The 19,886-nt window shown below is 39.3% G+C and overlaps 1 protein-coding gene across 4 annotated transcripts in view; it reads left to right on the plus strand.

Annotated features, from left to right (window-relative positions):
* mylk3 (myosin light chain kinase 3) overlaps positions 1–19,886 on the plus strand; it is a 95,504-nt gene that overhangs the window by 40,403 nt on the left and 35,215 nt on the right. For 3 of the 4 annotated variants that reach the window (XM_072279646.1, XM_072279647.1, XM_072279648.1), the window contains exons 1-3: positions 2,565–3,346; positions 7,079–7,172; positions 16,994–17,450. In XM_072279646.1, coding sequence (XP_072135747.1) covers positions 2,762–3,346; positions 7,079–7,172; positions 16,994–17,450 — 1,136 coding nt within the window. In that variant the 5' untranslated portion in view covers positions 2,565–2,761. Of the gene's footprint in view, positions 1–2,564; positions 3,347–7,078; positions 7,173–16,993; positions 17,451–19,886 lie in introns of those variants that run through there. The other variant, XM_072279649.1, reaches the window with a different exon arrangement.

Below are 19,886 nucleotides of genomic sequence, written 5' to 3' on the forward strand. Positions count from 1 at the left end.
AGCCATAAAGCAGACAGGTTTTTACAATCAGAAACTGCCCAGCTCTGAGGGTCAGCAACACACCCAAAATGCTGGAGGAACTCAGCAGGCCAGGCAGCATCTATGGAAAAGAGTGAACGGTTGATGTTTCGGGCTGAGACCCTTCTTCAAGACTCTTTTCCATAGATACTGCCCGGTCTGCTGAGTTGCTCCAGCATGTTGTGTGTGTTGCTTTGGATTTCCAGTATCTGCAGATTTTATTAACTGAGGGTCAGAACTGGCTACATGAAGGATACAGTATATGCAGAGTTAGGAATTTGTTAGCACAAGCCAAGCAAGGCAACAAATGTAAGGTGGATAGTCTGTTCTGACTTGTCTTATTCTTTGAATATAACCAATACTTATTGATTCAACAAAGTGAATTTTCTCATAGCTATGGCTCACTATGTTTACTTGTTCTCAGATGGGGTAGTTTGAGTGAACTTGTATGAAACTAAGGTACTAAGATCACTTAAGGGAGTGACATTGAAGCAAATAAGTTAAGTAACACAGAACCCAAAGTTTAATATTGTACATTTTAAAAGAATTAGAAATGAATCCTTTGAAAATAACGGTTCAGAAGTATTTCTCTCATACTCAGAAATAGCACAATAAGTAACTTTCCTAGAAGTCTCTCTAGAAAGACTGTGATCGAGGACCAAAACAGAAATCTTTGCATTTGGTTTATTAGATAAATGACAAATGCATCACCATCTTAAAACACTAATTGCCAAATTTTAAAGAATAATTGATTCTTTAAGAACCCATGTTTGGATTGATGTGGTAGTATTCATTTCATAAGGTAGTATAATAAAAGAAAAAGATAAGCAATAGCAATTTACAATGAAGCTACAATATAATAAAAGTTGATCAAGTACGTGTATCCATCGATGAACACAACAATTAATAAAAGGATATTGCATTCACTATTTTTCATTGATTGGAACTGTAATACAAGTTCCTTACACTAAGTTTAAATAATGTTGTTGAATGTTTTCTTGTGTCCATTGAAATTTGTTCAAAGAGAAAGTTTGTATTTACATAGCTTTCTTCATAATTTTGGATGATCCAAAAATCTTTACACCAGTCATTATTGTTAAAATGTAGGGATCCCAGCCATAAAATTGTACTCTGAGAAACAGGATATCATGACCAAACAAATAAAAAAGTTCAAAAGTAAATCTTATTATCAAAGTACATATGTGTCACCATATACAACCCTGAGATTTGTTTTCTTGTGGGCATACTCAGCTAATCAAAAGAGCAGTAACTATAAACAGGGTCAATGAAAGATCAACCAGATTACAGAAGACAGCAAACTGCAAAAGCAGATATAAATAAATAGCAATAAATAATGAGAACATGAGATAAAGAGATAAATAGTCTTTAAATTGAGATAATTGGTTGTGGAAACATTTCAATGATGGGCCAGGTAAACCCTTTTATTCAAGAGCCTGATGGTTGAGGGGTATACCTGTAGAACTGATTAAACAATGTTTCTGCTCCCTCTGTTTTTCTCTTCAAGAAGACCTTGATACTTGTAATCTATATGCATCCTAGGTGCAACCTAGATTCTTTCTAAGTGAGCATTGCTAGGATCTTGTAAAATACGAGCTGGATAAGCTGTATTATCAGTTAAACAGTTTATAGGTAATTTTGATACTTAGGAAACATCAAGCCTTCTAATTACCCCCACCCCTCACACACCACTCTATCTATTATCTCAGTCACTGCACTTTAAACCACTTTTTATAGTGTTGGTACATATTATTCCATATCTGCACTTCTAACTTTATTTGTACGTCATTCTTTATTCTGTATAATTTATTGAATGTAGCTGTTTTTGTTGTATGTAACTCCAACACATCACAGGAACTTAACTTGTAAATGTATGCAACAAATAAAGTCCTGGTACCGTGGTCGTTCCTCAGAATGTGAGAAATGGAAAATTGCAAACTATTCAAAACGGTTTTGGATATTACATTACATTGTGTCTGAGATAACATTCAAATGGAAGTTTGCACCTTGTGTTAGTTCAGGGGAGTTTAAAGCAATACTCAGAATGCTCCTTAATATAAATTTATCCTACAACCAAGTCTGAAGTATTAGAGGCATGTGACAGTGAAAAAAAAATAATGCAATTGTCATCACCATCTATTTCTGTCTCATCTGGCAGCAGGCATCAGGTCACTAGATACATTACCATTTGAGAACATATATCCTTCATCACTTGTAAATTGTTGCATATATGAATCAGCTAATCCTTTGTACTTCATCTTAAGGTTGTAATTGTGAATAGTGCAACATTTTAAAACAAATTACTTCAAATGTATAGGTCTTTATGGTTTTTATAAATAAAAGACCCATGATTCGTTACTTCGACAGGTGACATGCTTATCATCAGGGTCTCAAGCAAAAATATGCTAATCACCCAGAAACATTTCTGTGACGTCAAAGGGCAAAGAAGAATTCAGATTACATAAAGCAGGCCAGGTTATTTAAGACTCTGTGAGGGGTAGTAGTGACAGAGAACTGTGGAGCTCAAAGACAAAGTTAAAGCAGATACCAATATTGTTCTCTTCTGACAACATAATCAAGCCAGAGACTAGTAGACAAAAAACAAAACTTTATGAACTCAATGGATCGTTTTGATTTGGAAATTATTTATTGAGGAGGCAATGTCATAAAGTGTGAGCTGACTTGTTTTGGAAATCTCTTTTCTTTCATCTTTGTTTTTGACAACATGAGTGCGCAAGTCTCCCTGACCACTTGTTTGGCCAGAATGTATGAAGGAAGTAATCCTGACTCTCAGAATAAAAGTGAGTCTATTGTTCAAGTAAAGAAACCATCTAGTGCAAATCAAAGCAGTGTTGCCAATAATCTAAGCACAATGGATGGGAAACTGAATCTTCTTAATGAAAAGGTAGATCAAATAGTAAACTTCCAAAGGCAAGTTCTTAGGAAATTGGAGGATATGTCTCAGGAAATGTGTGACTTGGAAAAGAACATTGTTATACTAAAAACATTAAAAAGCACCAATGAAGTGGTGGGTGAGAAGAAAGGTAACATAAATTTCTTGCAACATGCTGACTGCCTCAGTCAATCAGAGGTGAAGCCTCTATTCATGGAACTGCTCAAGCTGGTTACATCGGTACACGAAGGCACAACAAAGCAAAAGGAGAAGTTAGAAGGCATTGAGAAAATGGTGTCAGCTGTTGATAAAGCCATTCATTTTGTGGGTGAAACCTTCAAAAATTCTCACATAATACAGTTTATTCTTAAAGGAACAGTACCTTGGAAAAAAGGAAACCTAACAGAATTTTCAGAGGTCAGTCACTATTAAAAACAATTGTAAAATAAAGATAACTTAATGAACAAGCAATGTGTAGAATGAAAATTCTTTATAATATCTACTCATTAACTGTGCACTTATGACTGAAGAATTTATCACTTATATTATGTAAAGTAATACGAGTTAAGTAAATGACTTTGACTTTGGCTAGAAAAAGGGACTGTTTTACATTTCTCCAACAAAATCAAAATTATCCCCACAGTTGCCTTTGTTTCAACAGAAATGGGGAAGTCATGGGTATTTCCTTGTGTGAAATGGTGTTATTTATACAATACTATATTCTTTTCTGTACCAAAATTAATAACTTGAATACACAGTTTCTGTACTGGCCCAATCCTGTTGTGATCAAGGTCCTTACTATTTGTAAACCAATGTCTGAAGACAAAATCAGAACTTTATAGCATGTTCCCAAAATTTAAAGAATTAGTGCAGAAAGAAATTATCGAGAGAGAGATTATTTTTAACATGTAAAAATTATGATGTGGGCTCAAGAGGAGTTTTGTTACATGATAACTTTGAGACTGTATTCAAATTATACTATAGGTCTAAAAAAAGTAATTAGTGAAGTCGTTGATTAAAGTATTGCAATGCACCTAGCTTTGTTGTACAGTATACTAGAACAGACAAAACACTGAAAATTGTGGACATCTGAAGTAAAACAAAATGTTCAGAATACTCAGCAGGCCAGAAAGCATTTATACAGAGAAATAAAAGTTAACAAATCTGCATCTTCTCACTGTGACTGAGTAGCCTTCCCTTGGGTGCTCGGATTTCCTTCTATTTCTGGAAGATATCATGGTACTGTATATTGTAAAATGACAATTATAAATTAGCTTTCAATGTATATTAATGTTTTAAAAAATCACAGCAGAATTGATAAGTATGTGTGAAAGAGAGTAAGTACAGGGGTACGGAAAGTACAGAGAAGGACTGATAGGATTGCTTGATTGGGGGTGGGATTGTCATGATATGCTAAATGACCTCCCCTCATTAATTAAATTAAGCACAGAATTGTAAGATGTGACTACTGTATGTACTTTTAATGACCAGTTAACATATTCTGCGTTCTTACCCCATCTAATATGGAAACTGGTCTAATTTTTTCTTTGATGTACATTGTCTTTGTCTGAAGCTTCATTTTAGTTCATCAAGTATAACCTGAACCAAAGAAGCTGTGGATCTAGTGATTTATATAACTTATTGGCCTAGATTAGTGGGGAATGTTAGCAGTTCTATGCACATTTTTTTCCATTTCCATATGTAAATGTCATCAATTTTTAGAATTCATAACTGTGTCTGTGTATACAAATGTATAATCCTTCACATTACTGGCCAGCGTTTTCCTGACTGTCTGCCAGTGCTGGATTCATTTGAATCCATCGGTGAAACATTAATACTGGAAACATTGAAACACGAAATACTGTAGCAGGTTTGACCCAGTGAAGAAATCACCTCTTCACTCCTTTGAATGGTGAAGAATGGCTGTGACAGACAGAGACAAATATTTGTTTACATTTTTAAATTGATTATGTTCATTTAAAATCTTTAATTGCTGTTAAGTTTTTTGAGGCTTCAGTTTTATTTTTCAGAAAATGTTAGTCATTGAATATTTTAATTATCTGTTTACTTTAATACATTTTGAATGTTTTTGACTATCAGAGGCATTTAGATGAAGTACAGTTTTTATGGCTTTGATAACCAGCAAGCCAGAGGATGTGGCTTAAGTTGGCTGTGAAAGTGATTTTGTTTTGTGGCTGGAACTTATTCAACCCTCCAAGACCCTTCTTCTTCTTAAACCCATCAGTCCTACTGGGGCATAGGCCACTGACAGCAGATCGCCAGAGTCCTCTGACCTGGCCAGTCTTTCAAGTATTCCCAGGTGTAGCCCATCTTTCTGGTGTATCCTTCTTTTCCCAGGGATGAGGTCTGTGGAGCTTCTGTAGCACCAGGGCTTTATGGGATGGGGTGGTTAGTGACTCTTCTTTTGCAGCCGGGCTTCAGGCTGTCCATGGGGGAGTTTCCCCACCCTTACAGGACGATATTTATGTGTCTGAGGTCTGGTTGCCTACGGTGTCTTCCTACTGATGATTAGGCTGGAACTTCATAGCAAGTTGGTACAGAAGCCACTAAAGATAAATTTGGACTTAGCACATAGACAACGGTAAGCCCATGTGACTTCACATTGGTTGGAAATTCTGGACTATCATGTTACAGCCTTTGTAGAAGGACTGAATATCTCTCTCCATTTTGATGTGATGCAGACGTCTACCAAGAGTAGGGGGACAAAGATCATGAATCTTTCATTTTGTACCAGCCCTGGCAAGTTCCAATGTGTCACTTATAGTCTTTTGTTACTTGCCTGTCTTGGGATATTTGGTGAATGGGCCAGTGCTGCGACTCTTTAAAAGCAAGATGTTCTCATACAAAATGACTGGTTTCTGATCCTGCATTGTATGTCACAAAGGTACCCCAGCTACTGAGTGAAGAAACTTCCTTTCATCTCAGTGTCATATAGCCTACCCCTGATTCTCACACTGTGACCCCTGGTTCTATACTCATCAGCTGGGGAAAGACCCATTTTTAAAGAATTTTATTTCAAAGTTCGAAGTAAATTTATTATCAAAGTACTCAGTAAATCCAATAACCATAATAGAACTAGTGAAAGACAGATAACAGGGCAGATAACAAGTGTGCAGAAAATAACAAACTGTGCAAATACATAAGAAAAAAGTTAATAATTAAGCAATAAATATCAAGAACATGAGATGTAGAGTCCTAGAAAGTGAGTTCATAGGTTGTGGGAATGGTTCACTGATGAGGCAAGTGAAGTTATCCCCACCGGTTCAAGAGTTTCAATGAGATCTTTCATCCTTCTAAGCTCTGAACAATACAGCTCCTTAGACAAAATCTCCTTTTACAGCCCCTGCAGAAAATGGCCTACTAAAATCTTCACTACATTCCCACTATGGCAAGTACATCTCCCTTAGTTTTGAGTCTGCAAGGCTGTGAATTACAGCATTCTGGAAAATTGGGCTGGTAACACCTGCTCCTCAATTGTTAAATAACCTTCAAAGAGGCAGTGCATGTCTATTGTGAGCCATACAGATAAAGGTCAAAAAATTGGACAGCTGTGCTTATGCCAGGAATAGACCTTTGGCTGTGTATAGACCCAGTTTTTTGGTGCACATTGTATGCAATGGGATCTAAAGGGTGCTAGCTGTAATATGCACCCATGTAGATGAAAAGTGTCCCATTCAATCTCACAGTCAAAGAATACAGGTCTCGACCAGACCATTTCCAACAGTACTCCCCAATCACAGCTGTCATCCTCTCCAATTAACAACAGTCTCTTGATGGTTAGCTGGCAGGTGGTGCAGTGGCAACAGACTTTGAGGCAAATGGTCGTGGGTTCGAATCTGGCCGGCTCCTCGCACGCTTTCCTTTGCTGGGTTGAGCATCGAGTTAGCAAATGTATAAAAAAACATTCAAATGCTATAGAAATGGCAAAAAAATGCTGCTCTATGAGCTTCAAGGTGTGAAAAGGAACAACAACTTGATCCAGCAATTTAACCCAGCTTCACCATTCCTCCACACTCATTTAATGTTACCACCTTCCAGACCAACCAGGAACACAAAGAAAAGCTAGAGGTTTTCTCATTTCATCTTCTGCTTGTTGTAGTATCATGTTGTAAAACTTTTTCTTAACAGGCAAAGACTAAAGTTGAAGAAAAAGATGCCAAAGCCAAATGTGGATTTAGCAACAGAGGAATCCAAGTACAGATAAGCAGAGAAGTGTTTGAAGGTACAGACACAGCACAAACGTTATGAGAATTAGTGAACAGGTTTAAGTGAGACTGTGTCCAGTTTGGCATTATAGTTGTACATTTACAGCCTGGTGCATGTATGTATTAAATTGAAGTCACCATGTGCCAAGTCCATATGATTCAATGTACTAAATCTTTAAATGAATGTGGCATACTTAGTCAAAACTGATTTGTATATTAACCTGGACTTACTATGAAAACTAACTGGTCATAGCACAATTTCTCAGCAAAGTAATGCACTTGAGCTATCTCTTTACTTATTTACAGTAGAATACATTTTAGCCTGATTCTGTTTGTGGTCTTCTGCTGCTGTAGCCCATCCACTTCAAGTTTTGCTGAGATGTGCATTCAGAGATGCGCTTCTACATGCCACCATTGTAACATGTGGTCTCCTGAGTTACTGTCACTTTCCTTGTCAGCTTGAAACAGCCTGGCCACTCTCCTCTGATCTCTCTCATTAACAAGGCATCTTCACCCACAGAATGCTGCTCACTATGTTTTTTTGGTTTTTCATACTATTCCCTGGACACTCTGGAGTCTGTTGTGCATGAAAATCCCAGGAGATCAGCAGTTTCTGAGAGGCTCCAACCACTCTGTCTGGCAACAATACTTCCATGGTCAAAGTCACTTAGATCACATACCTTCCCCATTCTGATGTTTGGCCTGAACAACAATTGAATGCCTTGACTATGTCTGCATGCTTTTATGCATTGAGTTGCTGCCATATGATTGGCTGATTAGATATTTGTATTTACGAACAGGTGCAGAAGTGTACCTAAAGAACTGGCCACAGAGTATATACTGGTTACAACAAAAGAAATGCGTATGTGTTTAGAGAAAGACAACTTTTTAAGTATTTTGCCAACAAGGTATTAATTATCAATAATTACCACAACTAGGAATCTACAACCAATATAGTAACTGCTGTTTTAGGAAGTTTTAAGTTTGCCTTTGGACAAACCATTTTGTACCTTCAGAAAATCCTTGTAAAACCTATGGGTCTAAAAATTCATCAAACTATCTTCAGTAGAAGTATACTTTAGATGAAAATCATGTTAATGTGGAATCAGCCGATTTTGCAGATGTTACTAGAAGAGTCAGATCTAATTATTATTGTTGTATGGTGAGCTTTGTGTGCTCCAGCATTGATTTTCTGGCATCCGACTCACCGAATGACATTAACAGCTGTGCAAGCTTAAACTTCATCTTCTGTGAAATTTTCTAACACTATTGGCTGGAACCCTACCATTCACTCACAAAATAACATATTTTAATAATGAAAAAACTCCATGTGAATATCATTTAAAGGGACAGTCACATCTCCTGTAGTCCTGGGCCGATTGATGTATGACGGTCAATCTAAGTTCAGCCTAGACTGGAATCACAGTCTTGAACTCCAAAGGGGTTTCAGCAGGCTTCCCTAAGATCTTAATGGCCAGAAGAAATCATGCAAAAATAGAGGCTATTTCATGTTTGTTGAATCAGAAATAAGGAAGATATCTGAGGCTTGACGTGCCTTCTCTGCATTATCTCACAGCTCTCTTGTCAGGAAGCAGTTCTTAGATATAATTGTAATTATTGGAAAGAAGATTGACTTTTTGAGAACAGTGCAGGAGCTAGCATGAGCTTATATGTATGTTTTCTGAGATCACAGAGAAATGTTCAGCACTGAACAACTGCAACGTATCTGTAAAAAGGGAAAAACTGCAGATGCTGGAAACCCGAGCAACACACAAAAAGTGCTGGAGGAAATCTTATTAGAGCTGTTGGGGAGGGTTCAAACTAATTTGGCAGGGAATGGGACCAGAGTGAAGGGACTCAGGATAGGACAGATGGTGAAAAAAGCAAAGATAGCATGCAGTCAGACTGTCAGGAAGGGCAGGCAGATGACAGGACAAAATTGCAGCCAGCAGGGTGAGTATCAGTGAATTAGGGATGCAGAATCAAAGAGGGTAGCAAAAGCAGTACTCAAGATGTTATATATCAATGCACAGAGTATAAGAAATGAAGTGGATGATCTTGTTGCACTTTTACAGATTGTCAGGTATGATGTTGTGGCCATCAATGAATCATGGCTGAAGGATGGTTGTAGTTGGGAGCTGAATGTCCAAGGTTACACGGGTTGTACTAGAGGGATAGGAAGGTAGGCAGAGGGGGTAGCATGGCTCTGCTGGTAAAGAATGGCATCAAATCATTAGAAAGATGTGACATAAGATCGGAAGATGTTGAATCCTTGTGGATTGAGTTAAGAAACTGCAAGGGTTGCAAGAAACTAGATTTGCAGGGGGATGGGAACTGGAGTGCCAGAGCAGATAGTGGAGCAGAGGTGAAAGTAAATGATGGTAAAAGTTCATGCAAAGTCACAAATAGAAAGGTTGTGTGTGGTGGTATTAATCTTCTGAGGTGTGTCTATTTCAATACAAGGAGTATTGTGGGGAAGACTGATGAACTGAGGACGTGGATGGACACATGGAATTACGAAATTATAGCCATTAGTGAAACTTGGCTACAGGAGGGGCAGGACTGGCAGCTTAATGTTCCAGGGTTCCGATGTTTCAGACGTGACAGAGGCAGAGGAATGAAGAGTGGGGGGGGGGGGGTTGGTGGTGGCATTGCTAGTCAGAGAAAATGTTTCAGCAGTGCTCAGGCAAGACAGATTAGAGGGTTTGTCTACCTAGGCCATATAGGTGGAGCTGAGAAACAGGAAAGATATGACCACATTAATGGGGTTATGTTATAGACCACCCAATAGTCAATGAGAATTGGAGGAGCAAATCTGCAGAGAGATAGCAAACAACTGCAGGAAATATCAAGTTGTGATAGTAGGGGATTTTAATTTTCCGCATATTGATTGGGACTCCCATACTGTTAAAAGTCTAGACGGGTTAGAGTTTGTAAAATATGTTCAGGAAAGTTTTCAAAATCAATATATAGAGGTACCAACTAGAGAGGATGCAATATTAAATCTCCTATTAGGAAATGAGTTAAGACAGGTGATGGAAGTGTGTGTAGGGGAACACTTTGGTTCCAGTGATCATAACACCATTAGTTTCAACTTGATCATGGATAAAGATAGATCTGGTCCTCAGGTTGAGGTTCTAGACTGGAAAAAGGCCAAATTTGAAGAAATGAGAAAGGATCTAAAAAGAGTGGATTGGGACAGGTTGTTCTCTGGCAAGGATGTGATTGGTAGGTGGGAGGCATTCAAAGGAGAAATTTTGAGAGTGCAGAGTATGTATGTTCCTGTAAGGATTAAAGGTAAAGTGAAAAAGAATAAGGAACTTTGGTTCTCAAGGGATATTGGAGCTCTGATAAAGAAGAAGAGAGAGATGTATGACATGTATAGGAAACAGGGAGCAAATAAGGTGCTTGAGGAGTATAAAAAGTGCAAAAAAAACTTAAGAAAGAAATCAGGAGGGCTAAAAGAAGACATGAGGTTGCTTTGGCAGTCAAGGTGAAGGATAATCCAAAGAGCTTCTACAGGTAGATTAAGAGCAAAAGGATAGTAAGGGATAAAATTGGTCCTCTTGAAGATCAGAGTGGTCGGCTATGTATGGAACCAAACGAAATTGGGGAGATCTTAAATGTTTTTTTTTTGCACCTGTATTTACTAAGGAAATTGGCATGGAGTCAATGGAAATAAGGCAAACAAGTAGTGAGGTCATGGAACCTATACAGATTGAGGAGGAGGAGGTGCTTGCTATCTTGAGGCAAATCAGAGTAGATAAATCCCCAGAACATGACAGGGTATTCCCTCGGACCTTGAAGGAGACTAGTGTGAAATTGCAGGGGCCCTGGCAGATATATTTAAAATGTCAGTATCTACGGGTGAGGTGCCGGAGAATTGGAGGATAGCTCATGTTGCTTTGTTATTTAAAAAAGGCTCTAAAAGTAATCTGGGAAATTATAGGCTGGTAAATTTGACGTCGGTAGTAGGTAAATTATTGGAAGGAGTACTAAGAGATAGGATCTACAAGTATTTGGATAGACAGGGACTTATTAGGGAGAGTCAACATGGCTTTATGCGTGGTAGGTCATGTTCAACCAATCTATTAGAGTTTTTCAAGGAGGTTACCAGGAAAGTGAATGAAGGGAAGGCAGTGGATGTTGTCTACATGGACTTCAGTAAGGCCTTTGACAAGGTCCCACATGGGAGGTTAGTTAGGAAAATTCAGTCGCTAGGTATACATGGTGAGGTAGTAAATTGGATTAGACATTGGCTCAATGGAAGAAGCCAGAGAGTGGTAGTGGAAGATTGCTTCTCTGAGCGGAGGCCTGTGACTAGTGGTGTGCCACAGGGATCAGTGCTGGGTCCATTGTTATTTGTCATCTATATCAATGATCTGGATGATAATGTGGTAAATTGGTTCAGCAAATTTGCTGATGATACAAAGATTGGAGGTGTAGTGGACAGCGAGGAAGGATTTCAAAGCTTGCAGAGGGATTTAGACCAGCTGGAAAAATGGGCTGAAAAATGGCAGATGGAGTTTATTACAGACAAGTGTGAGGTATTGCACTTTGGAAGGACAAACCAAGGTAGAACATACAAGGTAAATGGTAGGGCATTGAGGAATGCAGTAGAACAGAGGGATCTGGAAATACAGATACAAAATTCCCTAAAAGTGGTGTCACAGGTAGATAGGGTCGTAAAGAGAGCTTTTGGTACATTGGCCTTTATAAATCAAAGTATTGAGTATAATAGCTGGAATGTTATGATGAGGTTGTATAAGGCATTGGTGAGGCCAAATTTGGAACATTGTGCTCAGTTTTGGTCACCAAATTACAGGAAGGATATTAATAAGGTTGAAAGAGTGCAGAGAAGGTTTACAAGGATGTTGCCAGGACTTGAAAAACTGAGTTACGGAGAAAGGTTGAATAGGTTAGGACTTTATTCCCTGGAGCGTAGAAGAATGAGGGGAGATTTGACAGAGGTATATAGAGTTATGACGGGTATAGATAGAGTGAATGCAAGCAGGCTTTTTCCACTGAGGCTAGGGGAGAAAAGAAACAGAGGACATAGGTTAAGGGTGAGGGGGGAAAGTTTAAAGGGAACATTAGGGGGGGCTTCTTCACACAGAGAGTGGTGGGAGTGTGGAATGATCTGCCAGATGAAGTGGTAAATGTGGGCTCACTTTTAACATTTAAGAAAAACTTGGACAGGTACATGGATGAGACGAGTATGGAGGGATATGGTCTGTGTGCAGGTCAGTGGGACTAGACAGAAAAATAGTTCAGCACAGCCAAGAAGGGCCAAGTGGCCTGTTTCTGTGCTGTAATGTTCTATGGTTCTAGGGTAAAAGGACCCTGATGGCAGTTATATACAGGCCTCCCAATAGCAGCTGGGATGTGGACTACAGATTACAACGGAAAATAGAAAAGGCGTGTCAGAAGGGCAGTGTTATGATAGTCATGGGATATTTTAACAAACAGGTACAGTAGATTGGGAGAATCAGGTTGATAATAGATCCTAAGAGAGTGTATTTGATGAATGTCTATGAGATGGCTTTGTAGACCAGTTTGTCATTGAGCCTACTGAGGGATCAGCTATGCTGGATTGGGTGTTATGTATTGAACCGGAGGCAATTGGGGAGTTTAAAGTAAAGGAACCCTTAGGAGACATGATCACAAATATAACTGAGTTCAACTTGAAACTTGATAGGAAGAAAGTGAAGTCTGACGGAGCAGTATTTCAGTGGAGTGAAGGAAATTACCATGGTACGAGAGAGTAAATTGGCCAAAGTAAATTGGAAGGAGATGCTGGCAGGGATAGCAGGGCTTCTGGGAAAAATGAGGAAGGTGCAGGATAGATGTATTCCAAAATCAAAGAAATACTCAAATGGCAAAATCGAACAACCTTGGCTGACAAGGGTAGTCAAAACTAATATCAAAGCAAAAGAAAGAGCGTATAACAAAACAAAAATCAGTGGGAAGATAGAGGATTGGAAAACTTTTAAAAACCTACTGAAAGCAAGTAAAAGAATCATTAGGAGAGAAAAATTGAAACATGGAAGCTAGCTAGCAAACAATACCAAGGAGGAGAAAAAAGGTTTTTCAAGTATATAAAAGATAAAAGAGAGATGAGAGTGGATATAGGACTGCCAGAAAATGAGATCAGAGGAATAATAACGGGGGACAAGGAGATGGAATATGAACTGAGTAAGTATTTAGTATCAGTCTTCACTGTGAAAGACATTAGCAGTGTGCCAGATGTTGAAAGGCATGAGGAAAGAGGAGTAAGTGCAGTTACTATTACAAGGGAGAAGGTGTTCAAAAAGCTAAAAGACTGAAAGGTACATTTGTCACTCGGACCAAATAAACTGCTCTCTAGGGCTTTGAAAGAGGTAGCAGTAGAGATTGAGCAGGCATTAGTAATCATCTTACAAAAATCATTGGACTCTGGCATGATTCCAGAGGACTGGAAAACTGCAAACGTCACTCCACTAAGAAAGGAGGGAGGCAGCAGAAAGGAAGTTATAGACTTTAGTCTGACCTCAGTGGATGGGAAGATGTTGGAGTCTATTGTTAAGGATAAAGTTATGGAGTACTTGGTGACACAGGGCAAGGCAGGATTAAGCCACCATGGTTTCCTTAAGGGAAAATCCTGCCTGATGAGCCTGTTGGAATTCTTTGAGGAGATTCCAAGTAGGGTATATAGATGGGATGCAGTGAATGTTGTATATTTGCGATTTTGACAGGGTGTCACACATGAGGCTGCTTACTAAGTTAAGAGTCCATGGTATTACACGGAAAGTTCCTGGCATGGTTAGAATATTGGCTGATTGGTAGGAGGTAGCAAGTGGGAATAAAAGGATATTTTTTGGTCGGCTGCCGGTGACAAGTGGTGCTCTGCAGGGGTAGTGTTGGGACCGCTTCTTTTTATGCTAGATGATGTTAGTTGCCAAGCTTGCAGATGATATGAAGATTGGTGGAGGGGCAAGTAGTGTTGAGGAAACAGGAAGGCCACAGAAGGACTTAGACAGATTAGGAGAATGGGCAAGATAGTGGCAAGTAAATACAATGTTGGAAAATGCATAGTCATGCACTTTGGTAGAAGAAATAAATGTGTGGACTATTTTCTAAGCGGGGTGAAAATCCAAAAATCTGAGATGCAAAGGGACTTGAGAGTTTTTGTACAGAACACCCTAAAGGTTAACATGCAGGTAGAGTTGATGGTGAGGAAAGAAAATGCAATGTTAGCATTCATTTCAAGAGGTCTAGAATACAAGGGCATGGATGTGATGTTGAGGCTTTATAAGGCACTGGTGAGCCCTCACCTTGAGAAGTATAAACAGCTTTGGGTTCCTTATCTCAGAAAAGATGCACTGACATTAGAGAGGGTTCAGTGGCGGTTGTGGGAATGAAAGGGTTATCATGTGAGGAACAGTTGATGGCTCTGGGTCTGTACTCGCTAGAAGGATGTTGGGGGATCTCATTGAATGTTGAAAGACCTAGACAGAGTAGATGTAGAAAGGATGTCTCCCATGATTGGGGATTCTAGGACAAGAGAGCAGAGACTCAGGATAGAGGGGTGTTCACTTAAAACAGAAATGCAGAGAAATTTTTTTAGCCAGAGGGTGGTGAATTTGAGGAATTTGTTACCACAAGCAGATGTGGAGGCTGGGTCGTTGGGTTTATTTAAGGCAGAGATCGATACGTTCATGATTGGACACGGCATCAAATGTTACGGAGAGAAGGCCAGGGAGTGGGGCTGAGGAGGGGGAGAAAAGGATCAGCCATGATTGAATGGTGGAGCAGACACGATGGGCCAGATGGCCCAAAACTGCTCCTATGTCTTAGGGTCAGCAGGCCAGGTAGCATCTATGGAAAAAAGTAAACAGTAAATGCTTCAGGCTGAGACCCAAAGCGTCGACTGTTTGCCCTTTTTCATTGATGCTGCCTGGCCCGCTAAGTTTCTCAAGCATTTTATGTGTGTTGCAAAGGATCTGTAATGTTCTCAGGGACAGCATCAGCCTTGTCTTGGGATCCCTGAGGTTAACTCTCCTGAAATGAGCAAAATCTGCTATTTTACCACTTACAATTGCCTTGCAGAAATCAAGAATGTAGAGAATCCGTGAGTTTTGATCATCCTGACTTTGACATTTATACATAGAAGGTGCGTGCGGATACAGTATAGGGCTCCAAAAGTGCAGGCATTTACACAGTCAATGTACATGATGAAGTCTACCAATACCCTTTTGAAATTGCCATGAATGTTCAAAATGGCATTAGGGAAATGGCTAACTTTGTTGTAATGTTGGAAAACAGCATAGATGAATATTCCTATTCCTTCCTGTTAATCGTTGTGTCATGGCAATGTAGTGATAAGCGCAATGCGTGGGGTGCCAGAGTTCAGAGTTCAACTCCCAAGTCTTCTGTAAGGAATCAGCATGCCCTCCCTGTGGAATGCGTGAGTTTTCTCTGGGTCCTCTGGTTTCCTCCCAAAGTCCAAAGACAGACTGGTTAGTAGGTTAATTGGTCATCGTAACTTGTCCCATGATTAGGCTAGGGTTAAAAATTGGGGTTGCTGGGTGATGTGGTTTGAAGGGTCGGAAGGTCCTGTTCTGCACTCCATCTCTAAATAAATTAAACACATAAAAATTACAGACAAGACCTAAGATCAGGTTTGTTTGTCTCCAAATGCAAAAGCTTAACCACAACTCCCTAGAGTTCATCATGGCCACAGCTGAGATCCTCTTACCATTACAATTTGGAGTCTATCCTAGAGGGGAAATTCATCTCTTTAAACCATACATACATTCTTACACAACTGTTTTCCCATCTTTTATTAATTTTATCTGAAATTTATTAACCATTGTATACTGAATTAAGATAAATCTTTAAATCAGGTCTTGTGCTTCATCTTGAAACTGAGCATTGTAGACAGTGGTGCTTTAAATTGACCAGCACTTCTCTGTCCAAGTCATAAATCAAAGGAGTTATATTATGACAAGGAAATAAATGGAGTTGTGGAGTGGATGCATGGACTTGATTGGTTGAATGGCTTCCTTGTAAGTCCTGAGAAATATAAAGTATGAAATAAGTGTCTGTGCAACTCTAAAAGTCAATGTAAATGCCCAGCTCTTAGACCAGGTCAGGGACTCGTCTCTGCAATGAATGGCTCATCTCCCCATTCGACAAAGTCTTTATGGTACTGAGCAAGTGCAGGTCACTAGAATGAGAGAGTAGACTCCTCTTCCCTTATAAGTTTCACTGATCTCATGTGGAAGAAATACACCATCCCTACTCAGATTCGCCCTTGTGTGATTCCAGAACCTCAGCAACATGATTGACTCCGAAAATGATTTCTAAAATGTTCTAGAAAGCTGTGCTGTTCAGGGGCAAAGGGGGATGTGCAATAAATACTGAGCTTGCCAGCCATGTACTTAAGTGCTCAGAAATGCATAAAAATATATAACCTGCCTATAAATATTCCAAGCCCCAGTTAAATCCTGTACCCTTTATCCATTGTTTAATACAAAACTCTCAGTGAAATTGATTTTGATAAAGCTGCTAAGTCAGCATAGCCCACTTTCACCAGATATACAGTATGTTTCAACTTTTCTGCTGTCTCTTTCATTTCCTTAGATTACATTCCAAAATATGTTTCTTTAATTTCACCTTTAGAATCGTTGCAGAATTGAATGGAAATCCAACTAGTGATGTTGAAACCATATATCCACATTGAAGCCAATTATCCACATTGGATAACAATCTCTCTGTATAATCTTAAATAACCATAATATGATCATATTGTTTATTAACGAAATGAAGTATATTTTGTTGAACATTTCTTACTCAGGGAGCAATGAATGTGAAGACAGCCAGAAACTAAAAGATGCAGAGAGCATTGTCCTAACTGAAGGACAGGCAAGGCTTCATTGTAAAGAAGGAACCCCCCCACATCAGCCCTCAGAGACTACAACCAAGCACAAGGATTTGGGATGCGTTGACCCGCAAGGAGCTCCTGTGACGACAGATAATTCTGGGGTCGCTGGCAAGAAAAAGGCATGTCTTGCGTCAAGAGGAGTGAAGGAAAGTAAAGAATGCACACAGAGTCAGAAATCAACAGAAGACCACCGGAAAGAAATGACTAAAACAAGCACAAAGAACGAGGAATATCAAGTGCAGAGAACTGAGGGAAGTGAGGGAAAGGAAAAGGATAAGACAAAGGTTGCAATTAGGACAGAAGCTCCAGAGATCATTTTGGAAACTGACCAGTCAAAGTTTGTTGAAAGCTCTACATTGCTTCCAGAGAGGTAACAATTAAATCATCATAACTTGTCAATCTAGTTTATGTCCTTGGCTCTTTTATGTTTGTTTCTCTAGTTAACCCTAAACTAAGGTATCTAAAAAAAATTGGATGGAACAGGTCAGATGGAATAAAAATGACTATAATCTAAATGAACAATAACCCTGATAAAGGGTTTCAGCCTGAAATGTTGACTGTATTTTTTTCCATAATGCTATCTGGCCTGCTGAGTTCCTCCATCATTTTGTGTGTGTAGCATTGTGCTTCTTATTGTTGGGACTTCTGTTACCTACAAAAGATTCTGTCATAACCAAGTCCCTTTTTGATTTTTTAAAACAGATTGTTCACAACAAGTCATCTTTACTTAATTAGTCTGGAGATACTATCAGGCCACATTTTTTTCTTTTATTGCAAAATTCAGAAAATTCCCTGATTGTAGCATCCTTTAAAGATTCTTGGATTTCTGTCTGCACAATTTTCTAATTAATCTATTCCATCTGTTTACCATTCCCAGTGTAGCAAAAAAAATAGGACGTGAAATATAATTTTGACAATCTTAATCTATGTCTTCATGTTCAATTCTTATCAACAAAATTACGATATTCCATTTTACCCTTTTCATTCGCTGAACTACCGTGACCCTCTATAAGACATTAGAACTGGTTTGCTGCACACTTCCGTCATCTACAGCACCTACTGATATTATTGTGCTTGCCTTCCTGGAAAATTCCAAAGCAACACACACTCAAAATGCTGGAGAAATTAGCAGGTCAGGCAGCCTCTGTGGAAATGAATAGATAGTCGATGTTTCGGGCTGACTTTGCTCATTATGATCGCGATGACATAATTTGTTTATAATAATAATAGGCATCCGTTAGTCTCATGAGACCATGGATTTGCGCCTTTGAAGGTTTCCAGGGCGCAGGCCTGGGCAAGGTTGTATGGAAGACCAGCAGTTGCCCATGCTGCAAGTCTCCCCTCTCCATGACACCAATGTTGTCCAAGGGAAGGGCATTAGGACCCATACAGCTTGGCACCGCTGTCGTCGCAGAGCACTGTGTGATTAAGTGCCTTGCTCAAGGACACACACACTGCCTCAGCCAAGGCTTGAACTAGCGACCTTCAAATCACTAGATGAGCGCCTTAACCACTTGGCCATGCGCCAGCACAATTTGCTTATAGTTAAGTGTGATTCCACCAAGATCCAATGAAAATATAAATAGCTTAAATTAAGTAGATGATTGTAGCACTGCATCTCGTTAAGATACGAAGGGAGTTTGACTCTGCTGAATGGGCACTACTACTGCTGCCACATTTAGAGTTAATGTAGCAAGCCCTAGATGGCCTGGGTCGGTATTTAGTTGCACAGCAGGCTGTCTAGGATTAATAATTTTAATAAGTTATTCTAGGAGTTTCACTGAAACCTTTAAACTTAATGAAGTAATACATGCAGAGGTTTTGATTTCCAAGCATGCTCCAATTTTCTTCTAATTGATGGCATATTAATATTTATTGAATTTGGGTACTTGTGTGAATACTGAAGATGAATAATGAATGGCTAAGCAATTGCATGTTATTCTGGAAGTGACCCTATGAATTGAAAACTGTTATATATAATTATGATGCAGTAGAAACACTTTAATCAATTAAAACCTGCCTATCTATTCTCCATGTTTTACGACCCATGCCCACCTTATCAGAATGGGGTCATGACTCATAAATTTGAAGCTAATTAACCAGATATTAGTATGATAGAAGCATTTATATGTGGACGGAGACCACTCAAACCACTGAACTTGCTTGAGTTCTCTACAAGGATAATCTAGTTAGATCCATTCCCTGGCTCATTTCCTTAGTGTTTCTAGTTTTACTCTGTGAACAATTCCCTTCTGAATGGGACAATTGAATTGGCTTCCAACCATCTTTCAGGTAGTGAATTCCAGATCAAGAGGAAAGCCCCAATAAATTAGATGTGTTTCAGCCACTAGCTCTCTGGGTCCTGGCCTCTCATTTATCTTTCTTCTTCGTCTGCTAATTGCCTTGATTGCTAATTGTGGTGTGATTTCACCAATTGAAGATGAGGAATTCCACTGACTCATCAGCAATATTGCCAGAGCAACACATTTCAGGCCAATCTCTTTGATATCTTGTTTGCAAGACACAGCTTCCTGTTTATTCAACCTTTTGTCATTTACTGATATCCTTAGTTTGGTGGCTCTTTTCTGTGCCATCTCCAATATAGAGTCCTAGAGGAATACAGCATGGATACAGGCTATTTGTCCCAACCAGTCCATGCTGGCCACTGTGTCTACCTGGCTTGTCCCAATTCCATAGGTTCAACCCACAACCCTCTAAGCACCACCCTTCTATGTACTGACCCAAGTGCATTAAATTGCCTATTGCATCCGCCTCAGCCGCTTTCTCTGGTATCTTTCATATATCT

Source organism: Mobula birostris, chromosome 15, assembly GCF_030028105.1.
Source record: "Mobula birostris isolate sMobBir1 chromosome 15, sMobBir1.hap1, whole genome shotgun sequence".
NCBI lineage: Eukaryota > Metazoa > Chordata > Chondrichthyes > Myliobatiformes > Myliobatidae > Mobula > Mobula birostris.